The 16,155-nt window shown below is 31.7% G+C and overlaps 1 protein-coding gene across 2 annotated transcripts; it reads left to right on the top strand.

The window, feature by feature from the left end:
- Positions 1 to 1,921: 1,921 nt before the first annotated feature.
- LOC150032250 (uncharacterized) lies at positions 1,922 to 8,353 on the top strand. Of its 2 annotated transcripts, XM_090308679.1 has the most exons (7): positions 1,922 to 2,138; positions 3,253 to 3,405; positions 3,541 to 3,933; positions 4,195 to 4,271; positions 4,973 to 5,647; positions 6,725 to 6,835; positions 8,089 to 8,353. In XM_090308679.1, the coding sequence occupies exons 1-7, from the start codon at positions 2,000 to 2,002 to the stop codon at positions 8,143 to 8,145; spliced, it is 1,605 nt and encodes a 534-aa protein (XP_090164805.1). In that variant the 5' UTR covers positions 1,922 to 1,999; the 3' UTR covers positions 8,146 to 8,353. The 2 variants fall into 2 exon arrangements, with proteins under 2 accessions (XP_090164805.1, XP_090164806.1); XM_090308680.1 differs by lacking the exon at positions 3,541 to 3,933.
- The last annotated feature ends 7,802 nt before the right edge of the window (positions 8,354 to 16,155 follow it).

Here is a 16,155-nt window from a genome sequence, read left to right on the forward strand (position 1 = left end):
CTTAAACATAGTTTAGTTAGTCAGGACACATATTATCGACCAATAGATTAGAGGTCCGTATCTAAAATTTAAAATCGATAAGAATGTTTTAATTAGTTTAATTTTGCTAAGGTTACCGATTAAATAAATTTTCATAATATTTTTTTTAAGAAAAAAGAATATGCGTGTGTTTTTCTTTTATGTTATTTGATGTGTTCATGTTAGTATGTGTATACACCAAAATTTAAATGTTTGATAAAGTTTGTTAAGCACCTTGTTTAGTATTAACTGTTATTCTTATTGTTAATTTTTTTTTTTTTTTTTTGTTTCAAGAAGAAGTTAAATTGTTTATACCACTTTTAGGGTTTGTTTGAATTGATTTGTAAGTATTTAAAATTACTTTTTTACACTTAGAAAGTCAATCAAAATAGCCCCTAGTTTTCTTTTTTTTATTTCATCATTGCTTACCTATTAATGAAAGTGTGTTTGATCATTGATGACATTGTGAAAATCCAAAAACAAGAAAATCCAAGAGATCAATTCTTTTTTTCTCTAAACTTAGTTCTTAACCTTCAAAAATAAAAATAAAATAAAATAAAAAAGAAGAAGAAGAAGAAAAGAAAAAAAAAAAAAAAAAAAACAAGAGAGGAGACCTAAATATTACCTTTTTTTTTTCTTAATTGTTGGATTCGTAAAATAACTTTATTTTATTTGTGGATTCAAAATGACCTTTCAATTTAACTCGTAATTCATGAATTTAGTTAAAAGATAATTGTAAAAGAAGAATGTTTGAGAAACAAGATCAATTAGTAGACATGATAAGAACGCTACCAATGTGTTAACCTAGTTGAGGTATTCTGAGACATCTATTGATCCACATTGCATCTCTTTCTGAAAAGGAAATAAGAAACCCATGTGTTTTTATCCATGTCCTATATAGATCAAAGGTTTTATTTTCTTTTAAATTAAATTACACATTTAGTCCTATGATTTTAGAAATTAAAATTTCAACTAATCAAACTTTGTAAAGATAAATTCTAATTTTTAAATGGGACTAAATTTTAACTTTCTTCAGAAGTAAAATTTTAATTTAACCATATATTTTATTGCTCATTGTCTAATTAATCATCACAAGGATTTGATAACAGAAGTTTTCGAGAGAAAATTTATACTAAAAAAAAATAGCTAATTAGATGGAAGGGAACAAAATGATATTATATATTATAAATTATAATATTTTCATATCCATTGTTAGGTCACTCAATTCTCTACTATAGCTGAAAGAAAGTCATTAGATTGGTATAACTTCATTTTTTTTTTAATATTTATTTATTAATTTGAGTTTAAAATACACCTCTTTTAATACTTATTTTCCCATAAAAATTGTCATGATATAAAGATGGTAAGACTTGCATTTTAGACACTAAATTCAGAGTTGTCAAGGTAGTAATACAATTATGCTCATTAAAATGTAAAGAAATTATACCAAAACAGTGGGATTGGAAATAGCATGAACAAAAAATAAAAATGTTATCTTCAATTTAATATAATTGTACAATAGTAATATATATTTATCCTAAAAAAGGAACAAGATAATGAAGTTCAATAATCATTTTAAATTTATAAATAAAATCTGTAATACACATATTTTCCCAAGAGATATGAAAAATTGAATGGATTAATTTAATTTATTTAGTGATGAAAGATCATATACATTTAGATTAACAATTTAGGAACCTCTTAAAGCTTTGTTAATTTGCATTCAATTTCATTTTTTTAATCTAGATTTTGCCACAATTTATTACCATTTTTCAAAATGGTTCAAATTTGTTTTTCTTTTTAATTTATTTTTAATTTCTATTTTCACTCTCTTTCACTTTCTCTCTCTTTTAGTCTCCCTTCCTTTGTGCTCTGATCTATTTATCTTGTTCAGAAACTGAAACTCAAAGGAATTTTCCCAAAAACAAAAAAGAACATTATAGGTTTTTCAGAAAAGCTCTGATCTCTAGAGAACACAACCATGGATTGTCAGCAACAAGTTGAAGCTTCCAATAACATTATTGCATTTCCTCCTGTCACAATTCATGTTATGGTTGTTGATGATGATGCTATTTCTCTTGCTGTTCTCTCAAATTTGCTCAAAGCTTTGAATTATCAAGGTAAAAAAAAAAAAATAAATAAAATAAAAAACAAATACTAGGTTTAAAATTCCTCTTCTTGTTTGTGTTTTTATTTTATGTCTTGTCATGTTTTTTTCTTGATAAGAAAAAAATGTTTCAATCTTAGAAAGAAGAGAGAGAATTTGGGTTGATCTCTAATTCTCTTTGTTTATAGCTTTCTTTATTGATTTTGAGTGTACTAAACCAAGAATCTCGGGTTGGTACCTTCAAATCTTTTTCTCACGTTATGTTTGGATAATCATTAAAACGATATATCTTTGTCGGTATCTTCTAAATAAATTTTTTTTTTTTTTATCCTTTTTCGATACATATTGTAAACACGTGTGAGTATCGATGTGATTATAATCTAAAGATGAGCTAATAAAAATAAAATATCTCTTTTTGGAGAAAAAATTATTGCTTAGATTGGATGAAATCCAACTCCTAGATCTCTTTACATCATAAGACACTACAAAGTTCCTTTTTTTGAGTAATTTACTCATTTAAAGTTTTTCCCCCAAATCCATTCCTTCATAGATACAATTTTGTGCATTTTAAGTATAATTGATCAAACCCTAGCTAGAAAATCACTTTAGAAAATATAGCCATTTAAATTTAGGATTGAAAATTGATTTAAAAGTTAACTTTCAAACATGCATTTTTTTTTTTTAAAAAAAAATAGTGTTATTATATATATGAAGATGATGATGAAGTTGGTTTCACAATTACATTTGGAATTGTTTTCTCATTGCAGGCTACCATGTATATAATATTCCTTTTTTTCCAATTTTTAGCAAGCATTTAATTAAGTTAATTTTTCTCTTTGAAATAACCATAACACATATTTATTATATAATATTTATCAGTGTTTTATTTTTTATATATAGAAAATATACATCTTCAATTACATTTCCCCATTTCCATGTTGATATATTTATTTATAAACTATTTTTTCTTCACATTCCCAAATCTTACTATGTCTTTTTTTCCCTAGTATATATACACCTCAATAGATTACTTTAATCTTGAAGGCATCATTTGGATTAATTCAATGATATTCTGATTATATATAGAATTATTTAGTTCTAATAAATTTTCATTTTTTAAATTTCAGTTGGTTTGTTTACCGACCCGATTTGTGCTTTATACACCCTTCGGGCCGGAAAACAATCTTTTGATCTCATTGTCACAGCTCTCTATATGTCAAAGATGGATGGTTTTGAGTTAACAAAGAGAGTCAATGATGAATTCAAGCTTCCTGTTATCAGTAAGTCAATTTGAATTTTTTTTTCTCACAACTTTAAGAATGAAATAGTTTATAAGATTATATTCTCAATTAACCTAAATTTTCAATGAACATTTCTTTTAATGATTCACCCAAATATCAAATTTGAAAAAGCAGTGATTTCGACCGATAATCGAGAAAGCGTCATGTATAGGGCGATACAAGAAGGAGTTGTACTCTACTTAGTGAAACCCTTCTCTCAAAATGACCTAACAAACATTTGGCAATTTGCTATACCCACCAAATCAAGAAGTGAGCCAAACCCTAGCTTGATTATTGAAGAGACTCGAAGCGATGGCAGAGTCGAATCTCAAGCATTCGAAACACACTCGGTCTCGGCTTCAAATGAAGTAATATCAGAAAGGAAGATAAAGAAGAGTTCAAAAGGGAATCAAGAGAAAGCAAATGGTAAAAAGGAAGTGAACTCTACTAAAAAAAAGGCAAAGGTGGTTTGGACAGATTTCCTTCAATATAGATTCTTGCAAGCTGTTCATTTCATTGGTTTGGACAGTAAGAACATCCCATCTCACTATGCATAACATTATTTTATTCTCTTTGATCTTTCAAAATGTTGATGATATGAAAATTCAATTTAATTTAGAGTGTAAAATAAAACATTAAACTCATTTTGTATCACGATCAAAGATATATTCGTTTGTGAATGATCTTAAATATGACAAAAACAATTTTTCACCATTTCAAAACCATGCTGAAATATACAATAGGGTTTATATATATGTAATTGTCTAATTTAACTTGGTAAATGTGCAGGAGCTGTTCCCAAGAAAATTCTTGAAGTCATGAATGTGCCTAGTTTGACGAGGGAAAATGTTGCTAGTCATTTGCAGGTTTTTCTTTCTTATTATCATTCTAAATTCATATAATGTGTTAAATTGTTTAATTTTATGGATTTAATTTTATTTTCTTTACATAATTTGGAATCTTAGCTAAGCTATTTATATCCATAATTTTTTAAAAATAATATTAATGGTTTCTTTTTCTTGAAAAACATAACTCAAGAGGCACTTCATTGATGGATAGGAAAATATAGAGTAGAAATTAGAGAAATGTCTCCAATCACTAAATATTTAGAAGGCTTAATTACAAGTAGACACCATAAAAAAAAAAATAGTGACGAACGTTAGAAACTTTTTAATATTCAAAGACTAAAAGATACACAATTTGAAGTTTAGAAATTAAACTTGTAATTTTATTTTAGGTTTAATAGGAAAAAAATCTAAATTATACAAGTAGAATTGCTCATCCATGCAAATCTTAATTTGATGATGTTTGATATGTTAAGATAGTCTAAAATGCATGAAGGGAGAAAGCTGTTTTTCTTCCTAATAAGTCAAGTTTTTTTTAAAATGTTGCAAATATGGGAAATTCATAAAACCTAATCTCTTAATTTGGGAAGAAAAATCTGACAGTCAACTAGAAGAGAGATTCTGAATTTAATTAAACTTAATTAAATAATCCCATCTTTATGTTCTATTGATTTCTTCACATTATATGCTTTAAGCTATGTGTTTTAATTGTTTTAAAGCAGAAATATAGAATTTTCCTTAGAAAAGTTTCAGAGAGATGCATGATTACACCAAACAAGACAGCTGAAGAAATGCTATGGTCAAAATTCCTCTCCCAACATGCTTCATTCTTGTTACAAAAAATCCAACAAAAAACAAACTCCAATCTCAATTCTTCTCAAAACCCTAATAGTATCCCTCCTTTTCCAATCCATCAAAGTTCATTAAACCCTAACATTGGTGACCGTCAGTCCAAGCCCAAACCGTCGAGTTTCGAGGCATACCTCTCGCCCTACTACGGTCTAGGGCACCCGGCAAGTTTCATTACGAACTTTGCCGGTTGTCCATTATCAATGATGAACCAAAATTACAATGCTCAAGCTTTCAACTTTCCTGGAGCTCAGTTCCCAAATTTGGATCTCCCTGAGGATCATTCTTATCTAGGTTGTTCAAGCTTCTCTACCAATAATGGATACGATGGGTTCCCGGTCGGGATCGGCGGGGGGATTTCAATGGCTCAGATGGGGATTCCTTCAAATGGATTTGATGGAAATGGTCAATTTGGTCCATATGGTATTGGATTTGGAGGTGATCATAACAGTTACAATTCGGGGTTTATGTGTAATAATAATGATGTCAAACTTGGTGGGGATTCTCAAATCACAGTGAGGCATTCAAGTCATGCTCTTGATAATAAGGTATGTTAAGAGGAGTCAAACCTTCCCTCTTTAGCTATTCCATTTCATGTTAAACTCTTTTGTGCTTTTGTTGGCGTAATTTCAAGATGTATTTTCAAAATTAAGGTAAATAGCGTGTTTTACCAAAGAAAGAAAAAAGAAAAAAAAAGAATTGGGGTGAATTGTTTGTTAGAAAGGTGATTCTTAATGAAGAGACTTAATTTGGTAAGAGATATTTTATATTTTATTGAGTAACAAATTTCTTGTAATTTTACTAGTTACCTTTTTAGACACTACATAAAAAAATATTTTAGTATTTGTGTATTCGAGATATTAAAATATATTTTTGTCCAAATGAGTCTAGTTTCAACTGACATAAAACTCGTGCTTTCAACTTTTATATTCAAAATTTGGTTCTTCCACCTCAAATATAGTTAAAAAAAAAAAAAAAAAAAAAAAAACACGTATTTTCATTTTGAAAATATGTGGTTTGATTACTATCGTTCTTTGGAAAAATGTAAGTTGAAAAAAAAGTTTGTTCATGATTTTTTTTTTTTTTTGGTTAAGTTATAAATAAACTAAAAAGCTTAGAATTGTAATTTTTGGGCCCACATAAAAATAAATAATATTATAACCTAACCAGATTAGATATGTGAGATTAATGAAAATTGAATGCTTGAATAGATTTCTCAAATAATTTTTTCCTGTCTCATTTTTCATGCATATGATCTTATAATTAAATTGAGATTGAAGGAAAATTAGTGATATATATATCGATGGTGGGAGAATATCAAATCCCTGATTTTAAAATTGATCGTACACAATGTATAATTGTGCAATTGGTTTGTTTCATCTGCAAAGTCAGGATGGTGGCCAAGGGGATTTTGGTTTCTTAATTTTCTTCTTTGTTTTCCTTTGCAAAATTATGTTCAAAATTCAACCCCTAATCAAGTAAGTGATGAAATCTGAATAATTAATTGCCTATGCTTTCTTTATAATATAACATATGAGAGGACTATATAATACAAATATATATGTAGGATTAAATATGTGTTTAAGTAATAATTATTATTAAATCTTGAGATTGATTATTTGCAGCAACCTATTAGTGGAGGTTTCATGAAAGACCAAAGCCCCCAGTTTAATTACAACATGTCCACAGCAGATGAAGTAATTCCAACAACTGATCCTTTCTCCATAGATGAACAGGCAAGCTTCTTAATTGGTTACTTTCATTATTATTGTCACTAAATCATATTATAAGAAGAGCAACTTAATTTGATTTTTTTCATTTTCTTTTATGGTTTATTATGTTGAAATTTTGAAAGTCTTATCCAAAACTCTGAAATTTCATTCCTTTCCAATGATAATATTAATGAGTAAGGAGTAAGGTCTCGTTTAATAATCATTTCGTTTATTAGTTTGTAGTTTTTGAAAATTAAGCTTGTTTCCTCTCAATATTTTACAATAATTTGTATCTTTCTTTAAGTACAATGGTTGAATTTTTAGCCAAAATCCAAAAACAAAAATAAATTTTTAAAAGTTACTTTTTAGGCCCCGTTTAGTAATTATTTCGTTTTTTGTTTTTGGTTTTTGAAAATTTAACCTATTTCCTTTTCATTTCATACAATGATTTACATATTTCTTAAGTATAATGTAATTATTAACTAAATTCCAAAAGCAAAAGCAAGTTTTTAAAAGTTGATTTTTTAGTTTTTAAATTTTGGTTCGATTTTTTAAACCATTAGTAAAAAGTAGATAGTAAGAGAAAAAAATTTGGAGGTAGGAATAATGTCTATAGATTTAATTTTTAAAAATAAAAAAATAAAAAAATGAAATAATTACCAAGACCCTGGATACCCATATTTTAAATGCATATATTATTTATTCATAAGTAAATTTATCTATTTGATTGATTTAGAAATAGGAATATATTTTCAACTTAATAATTAAGTAACATCATATGGTTTTTCATTTCTAGATAACTTTGAATATGTTATGACATCAAACACTTGATTTAAGAAATGAATATTTTATGAATTTCATAACTAACATCCCGTTTGATAATTATTTCGTTTTTCGTTTTTATTTTTCAAAATTAAGCCTATGAACACTACTTCCATCTCTAAATTTCTTCATTTGTTATCTACTTTCTAACAATAGTTTAAAAAACCAAGAAAGAAATTGAAAAGTAAAAAAAGTAACTTTGAAATAGTTGTTTTTGTTTTTGAAAATTGGCTAAGAATTTAACTATTATACTTAAGAAAGATGCAAATTATGATAAGAAATATGGATGATATAAGCTTAATTTTCAAAAAAATAAAAATAAAAAACAAAAATAGTTACAAAACGAGACCTAAATGTTTAAAAACTTAAGATTTTTCGTTAAAATAATTGGATAAAAGATCATAAACGATAGTCTTTTATGGTTAGAAGCGACTAATGAATTGAGTACGTGGCAGGTTTTGAATGAATTCATGGCATCGTTGCTAAAAAATGATGGCCCTGCACAAGGCTGAACAAGGGTAGATCTAAATCCTTCCATGCATTAAACAAAAATAAAAGGACAAGTTGTACATGCTTGTGAACCTTTTTGTTATTAAGACTTGTATTTTGGTTATAAGTCAGATTCTACTTGGAGTCTCTGTTCATATGAACTTTATAGTTAGATATATTATGTTTTTTTTAAAAAAAATAAATATGAGATGTAGATGGGATCGGTGGACGTACCCAGACATCTCAATTTGGTTGACATACTCTTAGTATCCTCATCATATCTCCAAAAATCAAAACCATATTATATATAAAAAGGAACAGTACAGAAAGGATGCCGAGCTGGAGAAGAAATCAGTAGTTCATGAATACATGTATTGAAAGGCTAGAGAAAAGCTTTCTAATTGAGAGCGATAATAGCATTATCAAAGGTACAAAAGAGAGATGACTTGGAAAACCATTGAGCACCAAGGTATAAAATATTCTCCCACGATTGAAGCGCAGATTTTCCGTCATTATGGAAAGTATGATCATTTCATAACCAAAAACACCAAAGTTATGTCCATCAAATGGTCCAGGATGGTGTTTCTTTTGGTGATATATTCCAACTGGATAAGTTTTGATAATAGCCCAGTCAAAGAGGAGGGAAAATCAGCACAAACCTAGTATAAATGCTCCCTGATGTCACGAGAATATCTACAATTGAAGAAGAGATATTTGACACTCTCACCAGCATCATTGAGGATTAAGATTCAAGGAAGGATAACGCTGCTGGCATTTGTCATTGGTATTAAGTTGAGCACTTTTCCAAATTCGAGCTCTCTAGAAAATGCATCGGGCACGGTGCTGCTTCACTGTTGCTCGGCGTTCCTCAGGGGCATTTTCATCATTTTTGTTCCTTTGAAGTCTGATTGCTCTTCTTAGCTTCTAATTACTTCAAATTAACCCCTGAATGGCTCATAACAATGTCGATTCTATCTCTTAGGTGCCCAAAACCTATAAAAGACTAAATAAACACATCAAATACAAGAACAATCCCGAATTAAGCGAAGCAAGATAGACATTTTTTGTGCTATCAAATACCCCCCACTTAATTCTTGATCGTCTTTGAGCAAGATAGAATAAAACACACAATCATACAAATTATATGCTCACTCAAATTGCATGGTTCGTTACTCAAACCTCACCAGTCTTCTATGATTCAATTTGCACTCAACAATGAAATCAATTCATAATCATACAATGAAGCACAATTTAAAACTAATTCTAGACTTATTCATGCAAAAGTGAGTTCAAAGCCCTTCTAATTAAGTTCTAGCAACCCGGAATGACATCAAACATCTCTCAATTTACTTTAACCCTACAATGACTCATGCACTAACAAAAAAAAAAATTAAATTAGTAGTATGTCAACTGAGGTGCCAAAAAGTAAACTCTAGGGTACCCTAAACTTGCATTTCTTTTACCTAGGGGCATTAGCTTTCACACATCACTGCAGGGAACTATACTCACTATTTTCTCACGAGTGTCCTAACTAATCACAGTAAAGATAGCTCTTTCTACCCCTAGTCATGCATAACATTACAAGTTTTTTTTTCTTTTTCATGATATTTTGTTTTCAGTGCAAATATATTAGCTGATCTTTTTCTTTTTTAAAAGTAAGCATATAAATCATTTTCCCCTTCACTATTACATTACAACCCATCATGCAAGACACTCTCTAATCAGTGGGACCTATCGAAGTGACAACAAAAGTACAAGCTAAGTAATACAATTCTAAGTATGCACAACCTAATATACGCAGACAAAAAACTTAAGCGTGCATGAAAAAGAAAAAAAAATAAAAAGGGCTAAAAGTCATGATTACTCATTTCAAACATCATGTCATACAAGAAAAATCATAAAAAAGTGTGTCATAGACTAGTCATAATAATGAACCAACAACATGAACAAACATGCATATAAGCACACAAACAAATAGCCCGAGCTCAAATGCTCAAGGGCACCAGCCAGAACGCAGACATCCCCTACCCCCAACTTAAAATGATACATTGGGGAACAGAAAACCTCCCCTAATAACGTTTACGTGCACAGGTAGTGGTAAGAAAGCTTGCAATGTCATATTATAATCCTTTTTTTTTTAGACAAAGGAGAGGCCAATAAAAGGAAAAAAAAGCTAAACTAAAAAGCAATAAAAAAAAAAAAAGCAACAAAAAAATTGTCACCTAGCTGCTTTCAGGAAGCATAAATTTTTAACGACGATTGCTCAACGTTTTTTTTTCTATCAAGGTACATAAAAATTCTCATATTTCGTAGGTCTTTTCTTCCTTGAATCCATGAAGTCGTTTAAAGGAAGCAAGCTTTTGAAGCGTTCAAAAATAAAAGAACAATATTCAAAAATAAAAGAGATGCTAGAGAAAGAACAAAAAGAGGTTTCGCAACCTCTAACTCTATCACTTAGGCTACTCGAGATGAAGCTCAGGATCATACTTAACCTCACACACTTGTTCAGGACCTGGTGGAAGGTATCCATCCTCATCGACGCTTGATGAATAAAATCACTTAAGAAACTCGAGATGAAACTCAGGATGAGATAAACAATATTCAAAAATAAAAGAGATGCTAGAGAAAGAACAAAAAGAGGTTTCGCAACCTCTAACTCTATCACTTAGGCTACTCGAGATGAAGCTCAGGATCATACTTAACCTCACACACTTGTTCAGGACCTGGTGGAAGGTATCCATCCTCATCGGCGCTTGATGAATAAAATCACTTAAGAAACTCGACCTCAGTGATACAGATAATGGGCAGCTGTGGTCAACTCCCAATGTCGATACAGAACCTTCAAGTTGGACGACTAGGTCATCCACAACTTGTAGAGGAGCTTAGGTCTCTCGGTGAGACTCAAAAGATTCTTGCAGACATTGAGAAGAACGATTAGCAAGTTTAAAAATTATAAAATTATTCATCATCTTACCTTGGCCTATTGTTAAAGAAGTGAGCTGTTTAACTTAGCAGTTAATGTTAGCTACCTCACTATTGCATAACTCAATAGTTTCAGAGGACGTTAGCAACAAAAGCTTGTTTCGCCTTCCAACTGATTCAGTAACCTAAGTGACAAGGTCACTCAAACTCTGAAGATCAATAAAGGCTATCCTCCTGAAAGATTAAGAACTTATGTAGTTTCTGCAAAAACTCATAAGAGTTGTTAGAAAGCTCCATAACCAATTCCTCTAATGACATACCTGATGGGCAAAAGTAGTATGCATCGACATCGAGATCGAGCTAGGCAACTGAGGGAATAGGGATCATGCACAGGGTCGCGCGACAACTGAGGACATGCTTCAAATAGATGACTCTAAAGTAGACAAACTCAACATGCCTCCACATTCTGCAATTGCCTAAAAGAAAAATCTCAAACAAGAGAGGTAAGCTCAGATACACAATTCTTAAGCTCACAAATTTCTCTTTCCTCTTCTTCTTCCTACTAAGTTGTTTGCCTCGCAAGAAGCGCATAATAGATGCATTGTTCATTGGCCATAATAAACAAGTAGACATAAGAAAAAGGAAAATCTTTTTGTGGTTTTTAAAGTTTACAAGATAAATTTAATAAAGAGAATGGCTCCTCGGCAACGACACCAATTTTATGAGCAGAAAGATGTCAAGGCATTTTACTAATCAAATAATATTTATTTTCACAAACAAACACTATAACTAACAAGTAGTCTTAATGGCAAGATCAGGTTGAACCACAAGGAGCCTAAGATAAAACTTCTCTAAGTTAAATTAATCTTTGGAAAGTAGTAAAAACCAAGGAAGGTTGAGATTGAGTTGACAGGAAAACTAAATTGCATGAAATTAAAGTGCATAAAATAAAATAGACTGAGAGAGAGATACACGAGATTATCTTTGCCGACTTAGAAGTTATTGGACTTTCTATGGATTAATTCATCGATTATCATGCAAAGTTCATGAGTTATCTAATTATCAAGCCAATTGAATGTCTGGAAAAGCCAGACAAACTCCTTAAGGAAAACAAACACGAATGTCGATTCCTAAATTAACTAAGTGTTGTCACGTAAGCCTATTCACTTAGCTAATCGCATTAAGCACTTGGATTTATTAGAACATTAAACTATATCGGTCAAATCTAACCTAATACATTTCTATTCCCTAAGTTTTGTTATCTTTCGTTAATGAGTGATCCTAAGAAAGATAGCAATCAAAACCATAACTATAACTAAAACCTATTGCTACTCAAATTACACATGCTATTGATACAATTATGGATACCTGCAACATGCATAGTGTGAGGCAAACGAACATACGAGTATTATCGATTTAGTTGTCAAATAGATCTACAAGCATGCTCATCCTAAAAATTAAATTAAGGAATAGAAAGCAAACATAAATAGAGAACTCAATAACATTACAAAGAAAAATCTCACTAAACTATAAAAAATTTCCAATAAAACTCAAAACAACGTTTGGGCTTTAGCCATTCATCAATACCTGAATCCAATGCCAAAATAAAGATTATATAGAAAAACATGAAGAAATCTCATGAGTTTCAGCCAAGAACAGCTGAAATGGAGCCTAATAGTGTAAAAATTTGCTAATCTCCCCTCCCCTCAGACCTAAAATCAATGAAAAATATTTATAAAAGTGCGTAATGCCGTAGTGCTGTCCTACCGCATACTGTAGAGGGGTGGGGTTGCACAGGCGCAGTAGTGCTTTACATTTCACGCACGGTCAAAGCTTGCAGCGTTGTGACGCTCTCCCACATTTCCAAACCGAGCACTCTAGAAAATGCATCGGGCACAGCGACGCTGCACTATTGCCTGGTGCTCCTCAAGGGAATTTTCGTCATTTTTACTCTTTTGAAGTCTAGTTGCTCATTTTAGCTTCTAATTGCTTCAAATTAACCTCAGTGGCTCGTAACAAATGATTCTACCTCTTAGGTGTCAGAAACCTGTAAAAACACTAAATAAACACAAAAAATACAAGAACAATCCTAAATTAAACGAACAAGTTAACACATTTTCGATGCTATTAAAAGGCATCAAACTCAGTGATTTGGGACTAGAGGGCTCTTCCACTACTATATTTGAAAATGTTAGGAGTGGAGTTAGGCAAAAGACTTTTATATTTTGCATCAATCAATAATCTCCAAAATTGGCTTGGTTCATTAGAATATTGCCATACCCATTTACCGAGCAATGCTTAATAGCACTGAAAATGTGTCATCTTTCTCTACTTAATTCAGGATCGTTAAGCTATTTAATTTGTTTAATTTGATGGCTTTGTAGGACTCAAGTTTACAAGAGGTTGAATGAAGCGTTTGAGACGAAAAGACGATAAAATAGCCAAGTAAGGAGCTAAATTGCACAAATGGAGAAAAAAGACCAAGAAAGTTGAATATTCTGCCCAGTCGGAGTGTTGCAACACTCGAATTGAGCGTTATGCAATGCTACAAGGTAGTAGCTACCCATTTCGTGGAGAACAGGGTAGCATTGCAATGCTATATGTAACGTTCCAACGCTACGATCTCAAGGTGGAAGCGCTGGAGATAGGGCAACATTGCGACGTTGTACACAGTGCTACAACGCTGTGGCAACTACTTTAAATAAGTAGTCAGTATGAGGGTTAAAAAAAAACAGCCACCATTTTGACTTGACTCGACTTTTCTCTCTCCTTTGAACAAAATATTGAATTTTTCTGCCTTTTAAACACCATAGAACTTGAGAATTGAACTTAGAAGATGATTTGTGGCTAAAGGGTAAGTATTTAGCTTGGGTTTCATAGTTTATTTCCATTCTACTTCGTTCTTGAGACTTTCGTTTGTAATTATGTCAAAACTTTTCTGATCTATATGAAATTTATCTTAAGTTTATTATTCAATTGTTTTGCATGGGATAATCTGGCAAATTGACTATGTTTGTATGATTGATTGCTTTGATTAGCCCTAATTTGTAATCTTTAAGTAGTAATTACCTATAAGCAAGGATTAAGTAAAGATTGTGAAGTTAAATTGGGATTCCATTTAATAAGCATTACTTTCTAACCTAGATAATATCGCTCAAATAATTGATTAGACAATGGAAATCGATTGTTTGGATTAGCGCTGCCTTTAATCTTAATGCTCGTTGATTTGTTGTTTAGTTGAGGATTCTCACTTTTCTTTGAATTAACTTGATTTTACAGACTACCAGTTAGGATTCTAAACAAGTAGGCTAAGTTTCAATTGGAATTTCTTGCATGATCTTTTGAATAAGTTTATGATAGGATTGAAAAAGGAATAGAATCTACTAGAACGACCCAAGCTAAGTGTTTTATTCGATTGATAAATTTTACTCATTTAATCTCACTCCGTGCGTTTCAATTTTCATGCAATTTTCGTTTACAATTTTCACAAAATCACCCTGCTTACGTTCTATAAGCTTCAAACTTGAGAAAGCTAAATTGGCTCTCTGTGGGATCGACTCTGTACTTCCCTTGCTATATTTAGTGAGTAAGTCACGGAATTTAATTTAGGTGCGATACAACTTAGTGCGTGGTTCAAACCGTAACCACCAAATTTTGGCGCCATTGCCAGGGAGCCAACAGATTTCTTCATTTTTTTTAGGCTTGTAATGCCTTTCTTTCTTATCCATTTTCTTTTTTGGTACATGACCCACACTCCCAAAGTCTCTAGACATTTATATTTTGTAGAAATTTCCAAGTAGGAGTAAAAAATCAGGAGAGAAAGGAGATGGCAAGCTGCGCGTAAGAAAAATAGCCATGTTGAAGATATGTCTAAAGAAGAAAGTGTTCCTGGAAATTCACCAATAATGGCTAAACGTGAGAAGACACTTAGGGAGCTCGCAACACTTGATTTCACTCAACAACCCCTATGTATTGCCTATCCAGAAACGACAAGTAATTTTGAACTTAGGTCTGGGTTAATTCACTTACTCCCTTCATTTTCTAGTCTGCAAGGTGAAGATCTGCACAAGCACTTGAAGGAATTTTATATGATGTGTGATAGCATGAGACTAAACGGAGTAACTTAAGAGCAAATTAATATGAAGGCATTCCCTTTTTCGTTGAAGGACGATGCCAAGGAATGGCTTTATATCCTACCACCTGGGAGTATTACATCCAGTACTTTTATGAGAGGCTAATTCAAACTGACAAGAAGAACATTAATGCAGCTATAGAAGGAGCCTTAGTAAACAAAACCCCCACTGAGGCAATGAAACTGAGCGACCAACTCTCAACAATCTGGCACTAGAGCTTCAATTAGTGTAAAGTCAGCAAATGAGGTAAGTGAACTTCGAAAAGAGATATCTGACCTAGTTTCTGTTGTGAAACAGTTGGCAAAGGTAGAAAATGGGTAGCCTACTATTGTTTGCCAAGTGTGTCATGGAGCAGGACACACAGTTGATGTTTGCCTGAGCAGTCCGCAAGAGGCAATACTTGAGGTACATGTTATTAGAGGGTACAATTTTAATAACAAAAACAAACGGCGAGACCTATTCAGTTAGACATACAATCCTGGGTGGAGAGATCACTCAAACTTTAAATGAGGCGGATAGAACGAGCAAGCTAAACCTAACCATGGAGCTCCGTCTAGCTCAAATATATCCTTGAAAGATATTTTGAAAAGTTTAGCTGACCAAACTTTTAAATTTCAGCAGGACACAAAGAACGCCATTGATACTTTGGGGACCTAAGTCTCTCAGCTAGCCACTTTGATGAGCAAGTTGGAGAGATAGTCTGGGAAACTCCCATCTCAGCCAGAACTGAATCCCAGGGAGAATGTGAGTGCAATAACGCTCAGGAGTGTCAAGAAGTTGGAGCCATCTACAGAAACTGTGGAAATGCCAGAATTGGAGGAGCAAGAGAACACTTTTCTAAATCCTACAATCACACCACAAGAAAAGAAAAAGAGAGTATCAGTATCCTCTAACTCTCTTCATCCATTAAATGCTTATGTGCCTAAAGCACTTTTTCCTTCCAAGCTTGCAAGGCCAAAGGAGCTCACAGGAGACAAG

This window comes from Benincasa hispida, chromosome 12, assembly GCF_027475165.1.
Source record: "Benincasa hispida cultivar pf3 chromosome 12, pf3_genome.v1.1, whole genome shotgun sequence".
In the NCBI taxonomy this organism is placed as follows: domain Eukaryota; kingdom Viridiplantae; phylum Streptophyta; class Magnoliopsida; order Cucurbitales; family Cucurbitaceae; genus Benincasa; species Benincasa hispida.